General features: G+C 41.5%; 1 protein-coding gene across 1 annotated transcript in view; it reads left to right on the top strand.

The window, feature by feature from the left end:
• The first annotated feature begins 4,682 nt into the window (after positions 1-4,682).
• The window catches only part of LOC117557920 (zinc finger MYM-type protein 1-like), a 39,058-nt gene continuing 31,532 nt past the window's right edge, over positions 4,683-12,208 (top strand). The window contains 2 exon segments of the mRNA XM_034233915.1: positions 4,683-6,223; positions 6,418-7,281. Of these exon segments, the coding sequence (XP_034089806.1) occupies positions 4,808-6,223; positions 6,418-7,281 (2,280 nt within the window). The 5' untranslated portion in view covers positions 4,683-4,807.

Below are 12,208 nucleotides of genomic sequence, written 5' to 3' on the forward strand. Positions count from 1 at the left end.
GATGTGTCCTAATCACCAACTTGCACCACACTTGCACTACATACACCAAAACACACTACACACAAGGTGTCCCAAGCGAGTGCCAGCTGAGCGGTTCCATATGCCTCTGGTTCCTCGTTTGTGTTACCGGTGTGCGGAGTCTGACTGTCCGTGTCACAAAATCGACCGAAGGAATACACACACACACCCCATGGAGCATTCCCACCTCGTGATGACGGCTCGCCTGGGAAAACGACAACGCAACCGTGAGCAATACAACTGGCCTGGCCCAGTGATGTGGGGTTTAGCTCGCCACAAGATTACGTTTGGTTGTGCAGCGACAAGCTCTATCAAGTTCTGGCTCCCCTCTGGATAGGTACATGCACTCTAGTGGATTTGAATCCAGCAATCAGGCTTAACAACACTACTCTTTAATGTATTATCCATGCATAGAAAGACCTACAATGATGTTTCAAGTACTGGATTAATTTCAGTTTTGGCCCAAAACAAATATTTATAATATTTCATATAACAATTATGTAGCATATTTGATCCTCAAATTAGAGAAGTATAATTTAAAGAAATTGATATTCTCAACATTAGATAAACACAGAAGAATCCTTTCCAAGTACCATAAGTAGCTCAGGTAAGTATGGCTAATAGGAATACTTGATAGACTTAATTTGGTACAGATCAGTGGTAGCATTTACAAATGTAATAATTCAAGGTTTAAAAATGTTTAATCCTTCCTTTCCAGGTTTTTACAAACGTCTTTGAATATTTGCCTAACTTTTCCTTTTCAGATTTTGAACAATGTACTTGACTAAAATGAATGTATTGATTTCACTAAGTGCCTTACTCTTGACTAAAGCGTATTTAAGTAAACGTAAAAGTAATCCTAAAATTGAGGACACTGCACTTTTGCAGATTACAGATTGATCAAATCACCATTGTGAATTCTATACTCTAACTGTGAATGTTTAGCTGGATCTCTTACGATCCTGAGTTTTAAAATGCTTTTGACTAGTGATTGCCTTGAAGTAAATCTTTAAAGCGGCAAGCTGGTTTTGATTTTATAGTTTGATGAATGAAATTAACTAATGGTAAATGATAAAAGATATTAGTTTAAAAACAAATATTTAGCCATTGTGCACCTGTGTTTTATGTGTGTTCATTATTATGCTTTTGACAAAAGATGATCAAACACTGATGAGAGATGATTTTTCCTATTATGATTGGCTGTATCAATCATTGTGATTGAATGTTTCAATCTTATTCTACTTTGTGATGTAATTAATGTAAGGTGAGACCACACTCGAATCTGGAGACGCCTATTGAGTTAATTATTGACCAAATTATTATTAGACTAATGTTTTTAGGTTATCATAAATGATAAAAAGAGAGGACTGTTATGGAAATAATTGTCAGACGCCAAGATGTGACATACAGGACAAACCTTGATGTCTGTTTACCTTCTTTAAGGACACAGGCTGCTTAGCCAATAATGTTATTGTTCCCATTCTGTGACCGGTCAATACTGGGTCACAGATGGTCTGTGTTGTGGGTACACTGGGACACTTCCTTCTCTGTATTTGTGGACTCCAAGGTGAAATCTTCGAGGTCATAGGTGTCCGAGGCAAGTAGCTCAGTGTTCCCACACTGTTTAGGCTATCTTCTCAAATATGTTGTTTACTCTCTGCGAAACCAGTTAGATGGGCTGGCAAGAGAGAGGCTCTCCAGAATTGACGTGGCAACTCTACCGTGAAGTCAGAACCTCTGACTCTTGGACTTGTGATGTGAATCCTCCGGCCGTTAACTCCAAATAAACCATCATGTGTTTGACATCAAAGCTACTGCTCTTCCCGTGTCTCCTTCCTGAGTCGGTGACTCCCACTACATAGCTACACAGAAGTTTCCTCTACAAGTGCGACACGTCGGCGTCTTCTCTGCATAGGCCTACGGCAGTTTAAACTGTATTTCCTTTATCCTGTAATATGACTTGAGAGATTTAAACTCCGCACACTGAGTTGATCTCTTTTCTATAGACTCCGGAGGCGGGCAGCGTCAGGTAAAAAAAGTTATTTAGCCTTCCCAAACCTGAGCCTCACGCGCCGCCTATGGGGGATGTGCTAGTGACTTATCCGACCGGCCCACTTCGGTACCGGCCCATCTGGATTCGTCCCGATGGCCAGTCCGCCACTGCACCCAGCCCACGTAAACTGTAAACGGGGGGAGCTTCGCTGCGGGGAAACGGTGGACCTAGTGTCCCGATCGGAGTGGGAATAATAATAATAATAATCCGTGCATTTTATCCATTAATTTCCCCAACATTGTGGTGAAAAAAACACACGTTTAATCCATGTTGGTGTACTACAACTACAAAAAGCATCGGTTTGTTTTCTCATCAGGAAATGCAGACCGGCACAAACAAACGATTTTTAATCATCATTAGATCTCACGATCATTTAATGTATCATATGTTCGCCGAATTGACATGAAAGCACTAATACATGTAGTTTCATCCACTTGAGTTTACAACTACAAAAATAATCGATTTGTTTTTATATCACATCCTACGGGAGGAAATTCAGTAGCTCTCACTACCGATTTTTTAATCCTAATGTAATCATCATCTTCACCACGATCATTTATGTTGATGTTCGCCGAATTGACATGAAAGCACTGACAAATATGAATATACTGTAGTCAACTTCATTAAAACGTTATTAACGTGCCTAAACTCTGTAATTCACCATTTCTACGCATGACAACACACTTTGTCCGTATTTAGCTCTCTCGCCGCACAGTGAAGCATTCCCGCATTGACGTCACTTCCGGCTCCCCCAAAACTTCAAAATGAGTCGAAGGAATTTCCCCGCGATGTTCGAAATTATTGATATTTAACGGAACGGTATCGCTTTTTCTTTTTTAAACTGACGGTTCGAGATTACTAGTAGCCCAATATTTCATTGCACAACAGTTGTTGGGATGCTGTCACAGGCTCTTTAAGGTGACGTTATCATTGGAAACAATAAAAACGAACTGTTTTGATATAGAATCTATAAATTGAATCGTTAGAGCAGAACAACATGGTTGTATTGTAGCCTGAGTTCCGTGCAGCCTCTAGTTTCACCAGGTGGAAACATGGTCCATATAATGTGAATACATGCAGAAGTAGACAGTAAGAGGCCCCTGACATTAGGCCTATTTTTTAAAATAGTAGGGGCTTCTTCAAAAACAAACAACCCACTCCGTGGTAACGAGAGTCATATTTCTGACCCATATGAGCCGTCATCACAAATATGACCCCAGCTAAAAAAAACTCTCTGTACCTCTGATGACCTGCAAAAAGCAAATGAACTGAATGACTTTTACATGAGATTTGAAACCCAGGACTTCTCCTCTGAATGTACAGACATCGTAGAGACAATCCCTGCTAGTGACCAGGATGAAAGGGTGGTGATTGACCCTTTAAAGGTCCAATCACTTTTCAAACACACCTGTACTAAGAAGGCCACAGGGCCAGATGGCATCTCTGCATTCCTCCTCAAGACATTTGCAGAATAACTGACACCAGCATGGTGTCCCATATTTCAAAAATCTGTTGATCTTCACACCATCCCCACCCTCTGGAAAAAATCAATAATAAAACCTGTCCCCAAAAAACCTTGTCCAAAGGTAAACAATGATTTTAGGCCTGTTGCATTGACATCCATTGTCATGAAATGTTTTGAGAGGATCATGGTGCCGCTGCTAAAAATGGAGGTTGATGTACATTTAGACCCTTTTCAGTTTGCCTACAAGCAAGGGCGTGGCACAGACGATGCTCTAAATAGCATCACACACCTGGTCACTAAACACCTGGAAGACCCTAAGGCATATGTACGCCTACTGTTTGTGGATTTCAGCTCGGCTTTTAACACACTGCAGCCTCACATCTTGCTTCAAAAACTGATAAAGATCAATATAAATCCTTTCATCTTGAAATGGTATTTTTCGTTTTTAACCAATCGCACTCAGCAAGTCAGGGTCAACAATGCCCTCTCAGAGCCCCGGACCATCAGTACAGGAGCCCCCCAGGGTTGTGTGAGCTCCCCGGTCCTCTTCACACTGTACACAAACGACTGTACAAGAGCCCACCCGGAGAATTATATCATCAAATTCTCTGATGATACAGCTATCCTTGGCTTAATGCACAAGGGCAGCAGTTCATCGGCTTATCACTCTGAAATAGAGAGATTTGTGCAGTGGTGTGATTCTAGCCATCTAGTGCTGAATGTGAAGAAGACTGAGGAGATGGTGTGGGACCCAAAGGCAGTGGGTGACCTTAGCCCGGTGGTTATCCACAATGAACCCATATCTCAGGTCAGCTCCTATAAGTACCTTGGTGTCCATCTAGATAATACACTCAGCTGGAAGGCGCATGTTCAAGGTCTGTGCTCTAGACTTCAACAGCGATTGTACTTTCTGCGTCGACTCCGGGCTTTCGGAGTCGACCAGAAGTTCATGTTACTGTTTTACAGTGGCGAGCCGTCAGGGCCCTCTAGGCCCTCTCTGAGGGCCTAAGATATTCTAAAAAATAATATTTAAAAACATTTAAAAAATATATTATTTTTTTTTAATATACATTTTTTAAATATTATTTTTGTTATATTTTTACCGAAAAAACTTGATTTAATTGGATTTAAAATAAAATTTCCAAAGAAATAAATCCTTCGAATCTGCCTGTTCAGTTTCTGTTTGAATGTGAAGGGTTACATGAAAAAAGCTCGTCTGGCCCTCTATGCGATTCACAGAGGGCCCGCTATAGTAAAACAACGAGAGAGTAATGTCAAGTGACAGTACAATTGACCAATCATATCTTCCCTCTAAATGGGAGGGCTTTATTATCGCGGACTTTATGACAAGTTCCGCCCGCTGCGCTGCCAAGTTTATGCATGTGATATATCAACGGGTCAAGCTAGGCGGAATTAGCATACGTTCATTCACGATGGCTCACGTTAGTGATAGTGATGACATCGTTGCGAAACTACTAACCGAGTCTTTTTCAAGAATGAGTTACACGGATAAATTGGAGTTAATTACCAAAGGGCGACCAACACCACAGCTTAATTTGGTTCAAAAAACCAAACGGTTCGAGAGGCATTTTAATATCGGCAATTACGCCAGATACAACTGGATGACCGGATCAACCAGGGAACACAAGCTGTACTGCTGGGATTGCTTGCTTTTTGGAGCGGACAGTGGGTCATGGGCCAGAGATGGATATTCTGATTTAGGAAGTTTATCCAAATTAGCACATCGCCATCAGAATGCTTCAGGTCACCTCAGAGCTACTATTCGGCTTAAAACATTTGGGGACACCAGGATAGAGCTCCAGCTGGATGAGCAACAACGCCGGGGTGTCATCCTTCATAATGAAAAGGTGAAGAGGAACCGAGGAATTTTGAAACGCCTGATAAATTGTGTGGTGTACTTGGGCAAGCAGGAGTTGCCGTTCCGAGGTCACGATGAGAGTGTAACTTCATCAAACAAGGGGAATTACATAGAGTTGCTGGATTTAGTGGCAGAATATGACAGCGACCTGCACACACACCTCGCCACATCAACAGTATTTACCGGCACATCTTCAAGGATTCAGAATGACCTGATCAGCGCTGTCGCTAGTGTAATGACGGATAGCATGAAAGAGGAGCTGAGGAAGGCACCTTTTGTTGCGGTCATGTTGGATGAAACGACAGACATTAGCAACGTGGCGCAGATGTCATATGTGCTTCGATATGTCACTGACGATGGGATAAAAGAGCGTTTCTTCAAGTACGAAGATGTGACAGAGGACAAACGAGCAGAGGCCATAGCTACACGGCTGCTGGAGTTCCTGAGGGAGAGTGGCTGTATTGACAAAGTGGTCGCGCAGTGCTACGATGGAGCAGCTGTTATGGCCTCTGGATTGAATGGGGTGCAAGCGAAAGTTAAGGAAACAATTCCACAGGCCCTTTTCATTCACTGCTATGCTCACATCTTAAATCTCGTTTTGTCAAATGGAGCTTCCAAGATAAGAGAGTGTAAGGTCTTCTTCTCCCACCTCTCTGGCTTGGCCACCTTTTTCAGCCGCTCAGCAAAGCGCACCAAGCTACTGGATGATATTTGCCAGCATAGGCTTCCACGGGCAGCTCCTACTCGCTGGTGCTTTCATTCTTGCTTGGTGTGCACAGTGGCAGATAAGACCAGGGAATTGAGAGAGGTAAGATAATAATAACAATGAACGTAATGGAAATATTAACAATAATAAAGAAATGATTTAGTGTTGGAAACTACCCACTCATAAAAACATGAAGGTAAAGAACTATGCTAGTATTACATTAAATGAAAAGCTAATCTTAGTGTTTACTGGAGGTCTATAAGTTGTTTTTTCTAAACTGAGCATTACTCTCGTAGGTGTTCGAGCACATCGTAGACCATCACACAGAGTTTGATGACGAAACTGTTCATTGCTCTGATGGATACATCACCCTCCTTACCAGCTTCGATTTCAGCTTTTGGTTGAAAACCTTCCACGCTATCTTCTCCTACTCGGATGTTGTTTTTGAAATACTTCAGAACAAAGGTTTTGATATGCAGTTCTGCCTGGCCAGAGTGGATCAGCTACAGCGACAAATTGAACAGGAGAAGGGGAACTTTGACAGCGTCTACGATGAAACCCAGGCTTTGGTTGGTCCTCCGCGCGGCCGTGGAGCTCAAGGAGACGTTCGTGCACGGTACAGGGAGCTCCACTGCAGCGTAATTGACAGCCTGCTAACCCAGATTTCCAACCGCTTCAGTGACCACAAAAAGCTGGAATTCCTGGCCCTTCTGGACCCGCAACAGTTTGGGCATTACTGTAACTATTTCCCAACTGCTGCCTTGAACAGTTTGATGGAGAGCTATGGCGGATATTTCGACCAGCCTCGACTGCACACGGAACTCGCCGTGATGTACGGCATGTCTGACATTTTGGGGAAAAGCCCAGCCGACATTCATCAGTTTCTCCTCAAAAAAGGACTGAGTGAAAGCATGAAACAGGTGTACACCCTCTCATCCATCATCCTGACAATACCTGTGTCCACTGCCTCTGTGGAGAGGTCCTTCTCTGCGCTGTAGCGCATAAAAAGCTACTCGAGGTCCACGACTGGGCAAGTCCGACTGTCAGACTTGGCCTTAATTTCGATCAAGAAGGAATTGCTGATTGCTTTAAAAGCAAAGGATCACCTGCATGACGACGCCATCAAGTTCTTCATCCAAAAAGACAGGAGGATGGACTTTGTGTTTAGGTGATTTGATCATCAAAGGTAAGTCAAAGTGATTTTCAATGTGGGCCGCCGTGCCGACTTAATTCATTTGTAATTGTTACTTCGCTGTGGGTGCCCTGTCATGATAGGTGTTTATATAAATGGTGTTGTTTTGTGTGGTAGAGGGTCGCTGTCATTGATGCGTTTTGCACCCCGGGACGCTGTTTTGATATTCCGCTGAAGTATACTATAGGCTGTGACGTAAAAACTTTTTCTTTTTTTTTTCGAGGGAAGAGGGGGGTGGGGTCAGAGGGCCTAGGTAGAAAAGTCACGGCTCGCCACTGCTGTTTTATCATGCAGTGTTGGAGAGCATCATTAGGTATGGTATCACTGCCTGGTACGGTAACTTGACAGTGCAGTCAAAGTCACAGATCGCTCGCCTGGTACAGACGGCTATGAAAATTATGGGGGTTGTAGAGTTATATTTGTATTTATTCATGTTAGCAAACTATGGATAAGCTTAAAATGAGAATAATTTGGGTAAAACTGTGAGCTGCATTTGGGGCCTGTTGACATGTGTTTTTGAGGACAAAGGAAGATGGGGGAAGGTGAGAGCATGTCCTGATTTGCATTCAACTTAGAACAAGCTACAGTGGTTGTGATATTAAGAGAGGTCCCTTGGGTTTCTCTGGTGCTTATCAATAGTAGCAGTTAAGTGAATACTGTTCAAATAATACCTGTGTTTGTGTTTTATATTGATTTCTCTGTTTTATCCTTTCATAAATGTAAGGACTACAAATGGCTATAAACATTCTGGGCTGGTTGGAGTAAACAGGGTTTTATTGCTCTGTGGGGGAGGTGTAGGTATGCAGGCCTTGAGACCTTTGGTTGTAAGGTGAGCCTGTTTGGTTTCCTGCTGGCCAGCGTTGCGTCTCCCAATGAGATGACCTGAAAAGATGACCAGCTGACCTAACACCAAACCCCTCCTTCTTACTCTGGTATATATCCGGAGGATCCCTGGCGTTCGGCCTCTTCTTCACATGCTGCCCTCGGGTGAAAGTAGCTCTGCAGTATGCGAACGAGTGCAGGAGTAAGCCGGTATTACTCCTTAAGCATTACAATATAACTGTAATATATCATGTTGTATTGTAATGATTGTATTGCATTGTCATATTGCCATTAAAGTAGATTATTGTTAACGGTTACTTTGTAGCTATGGATTCCTTCCTGTATTATAACCAGCTTCATAGGAACGCGCGGAGATTTGAAAAGCGGACCAGTTATCCCTCCAAATCCCTAACAAAATGGTGACCCGACGTCTAGAGATAACGAAGCTGAGGAAGAATTCAGACGCTTTCAAACATCTCAGACAATCAGCAGGACTCTGCAACTTTGCAAATAAGGTAAGCAGACGATGAAAGTCGCCTGTCTGTAATTGGATACGCTAAAACTTTAGGATTGTCTGTAGGCGTTTCACAGTGTTTTTATAGTTTAAATGGAATATACAATGCATATTTTACTATGTTAGGAAAGTTATATACAAAACGTAAACGTTGATCGACAGGTAGACGAAAGTCCTGCGTGACGTAAAATAGAGCAGTTTGGCGTGGATCTGCAGGTAGATTATTCCTGAGTGGCGTAGAGATGGTGCAGTTTGTTATGCGAGGTTTGATTCCTGCACGACAAAACCTGGAAACTCGATAAATCAGATCGAGTCGCCGTTTAAAACTGGGGTTTAAATAACAGACCAATGCTAAAAGCTTAAAGCCAGAGGTCTGTTATATATTAAACCAAGGTAGAGCGTTTCCCTTTGTCTGGAAACTTCTGCTGCTGCCATCTAGTGGCTGAAAGGGGGTATCACACCCTTGAAACTTCTGCTGCTGCCATCTAGTGGCTGAAAGGGGGTATCACACCCTTGAAACTTATGCGAGCTTAGAGTTGAATCATTACATTGCTGGCCGGTATTGAAGACGGGAAGCACGTTCCCAGTATATTAATTATAACGGATTTTGGAAAACTGGTACAAAACAATAAGGGATTGAACATTTTTTACAACGACAGCACCAGGAGATGAGTAAACTCAAGAATCTGTAGTGTAAATACATTGTGCAAAACACATTTTACACTCGAACTGTTTGCAAATTTAGACAATATAAATAAATGTTCGGAAAGAAGACATAGGCCTACACTTGATTCAAATTTCATTACTGTGATCCGATTGGTGTGCCCTGCAGGTTTACTATTGTTCGAAGTAACAGTGGGATGTAAAATGAGAGAAGATATGGAGATGTTCTTTCATAGTGTGTGGAATATGTGATGCTGGAAACATGTAAGTATTTCAGAGTTGTGTTGGGTAAATATGTAACAATGGATGAAACAATTTTTGGAGTGAGTTTTTTGTAATATCATAAGTAGACATTAATTATGTTGTTTACATGGCATTTAACAACTAAGACAGATAGTATGATTAGAAAGAGACAGAGTGGAAAGGGTTGGATTTATTTAACATCAGTGGGCTAGACTTCTTATAGGTAATGTGTACCGGGACCTGGACTCCCCCTCTGAGTTAGAAAGGCTTTGATCCCGACCCTCCAAGCAGACAACGAGACCTAACCCAACAGGAGACTCCTCCTTCTCCATCGTACAGACAGAGAACCAGAGCTGAACCAACAACGACCTGAGGCATCCAGAACCAAACCAGTATGCTGACAAAGAGGCAAACTCTCATCGGTCCCTCAAACAGGACATGAAGTTCCAAACTGCGCCGCGAGATTTGGCACAATAGACATGAGAGCAGAATCCGCCCTCCATAAAAACAGCAGAGAGACTGTAAAGGAGGAGTGCAACAACAGTGGCATGATGGGGCTGCAGATGTGACTGGGCCAATGGCTGCCTACAAAAGTAACAGCGGATGGATTCAACAGTTGATGGACTGAAGAGAAGACAGAATCAGAGGAGTTGGCATGGTCGATTAGAAGTGAGGAGGCCGGGGTCACGGCTTGAGAAAACCAGGGGAGGAGGAAAGGAGAACGGGAATGAGTGAGTTACACATAAACACACTTATTCACGAAACGCACATTTAAATAACTTGAATTAACTTCATAAATACGTAAAGACAGACAGATTTATTAATCAATTGGTAAATTAAAAATAGCAGTAAAGAGGAAACTATTAAAGTAAAATGATAATCATCCTAAAACACACTGACAGAGTAGTATATTCTTCAATATTTTCATCATGTTAACAATTCATTCTTTAAGACATTTTTATTCACGTGTGAATAAAGTAGTGATCTCATTGGTTACAATATTGATCACCATTAAAAGGATAGTTTTAGGAACCACTCTATAGGACAAATCTTTGTTTGTATTAATGGCTAGTGCCAAGCCACATATTAAATTCCAATCTAAAGTGTTGATTTCACCATTGTGGCATAGTTATTACCAGACTTCGGTTTTAAATCCTTGATAAAGGAGGGAGTAATTGTTGCATGTTCGGACACCCAAGGTTCCACACACTGCTAAAGAGTTTAACATCGTTTTTTAAGTAGACCAGAATTATAATGAGCTATGAAATGCAGAGCGACACAGATCCTAGTAATGTTTTGACTCAAGATAATAGTTATTGTACAAAAGTTTCTGAAATAGATCATTAGACATTTTAATTAGTAGTGGTACTCGAAGGAAGTGAGTTTTGTACCAAGTTTCAGGAAAAGTGGGAGGCAGAAGTCCCAATGACAAGTGAGAATCATCTTGAAAATTATAGTTGAAATCGTGACATATTTTTGTAGACAAAGGATACTGGCCTATGCTGAAATGTCAAAGTCTCTGCAGAGCACGACACATGGCCAAAAAAGACGGAGACCAACTGACCTTTGACCCTGACCGACAGTGTAACTTGACAAGGCACTGTGGATGACTGACTCTGGGGTGAACCTGACCAAACTTGACATGACAACCAGACAGTGTGAGTGTGAATGAATGCCGGCATGTGATCAGTGTAACTGCATGATTCTAAAACAATAACTAACCAAGCATGTTTTTGGACTAACATATTATTTTGGAGCTCCAAGGGAAACGAGAGGTTTCCTAAAAATTCCACAAAAAGGGGAAACCGCACATGTGATATTTTCCTCTCACATGAGTTGGCGGTTTGCAAATGTAAAACTACAATCTGAAGATTCTGTTTCTTTTAGGCCTGAAGGACGGAGAGGAACACTTCTTTTCACTGAAGTGTTCACTGTGGAAATAATGATAATAATGTTCGTTATGTCCCTAACCAATTACCTGACAGTTTTTGTTCCCCTCCCATTACAGGCTTTTGTTACACATGATTTCATGTGTAAAAGGGGGGAGTGAGTATAATGTATAAATGTCAACATGGCTGTAAAATTCACAATTTAAATTTTTCTTTTAAGGATTGACAGAAACCTTCCGCCCCAACCAAGATGTTCAAACTGAGCATTGAATGTAATTAACCTGCTCCATATCTGGGGATAAGATACTGTTTGATGAATGTTGAGATGTTTCTAAATATTGATTTGAATTATAACAGGTAACACAGAAGCAGTGGCCAAGGGGCTACTGTGAAACCGAAGAAGTTGACCTGTGATAATGAAACAATTTTGTAATATTTTAACAGACATTAGAGTAACTGAGGTTTGAAATGTAGAAAGAACATATTACAGTTAAAGCTAAAACATAGTAGTGTATTGAGACAGAATTTAATTTAGACAACATCATGTAACTAGCCTGGTAAAGAAGTAAAAGCCATATACTTTATTATTTAGGTCATTATGGGGATATACATTTCATCTAAATGTATAATAGAAAGACATTTGATGACAGTTTGTTGGAATTCTGTATTCATTTTTTCAGCGTGATAATATCTAAGCACTGACAGGTAGAAGCAGTTTCACCAGGAAATCATTCACTTTGTTAGTATCGTGATTTTGGTTGTTT

Source organism: Gymnodraco acuticeps, unplaced genomic scaffold, assembly GCF_902827175.1.
Source record: "Gymnodraco acuticeps unplaced genomic scaffold, fGymAcu1.1, whole genome shotgun sequence".
Lineage (NCBI taxonomy): Eukaryota > Metazoa > Chordata > Actinopteri > Perciformes > Bathydraconidae > Gymnodraco > Gymnodraco acuticeps.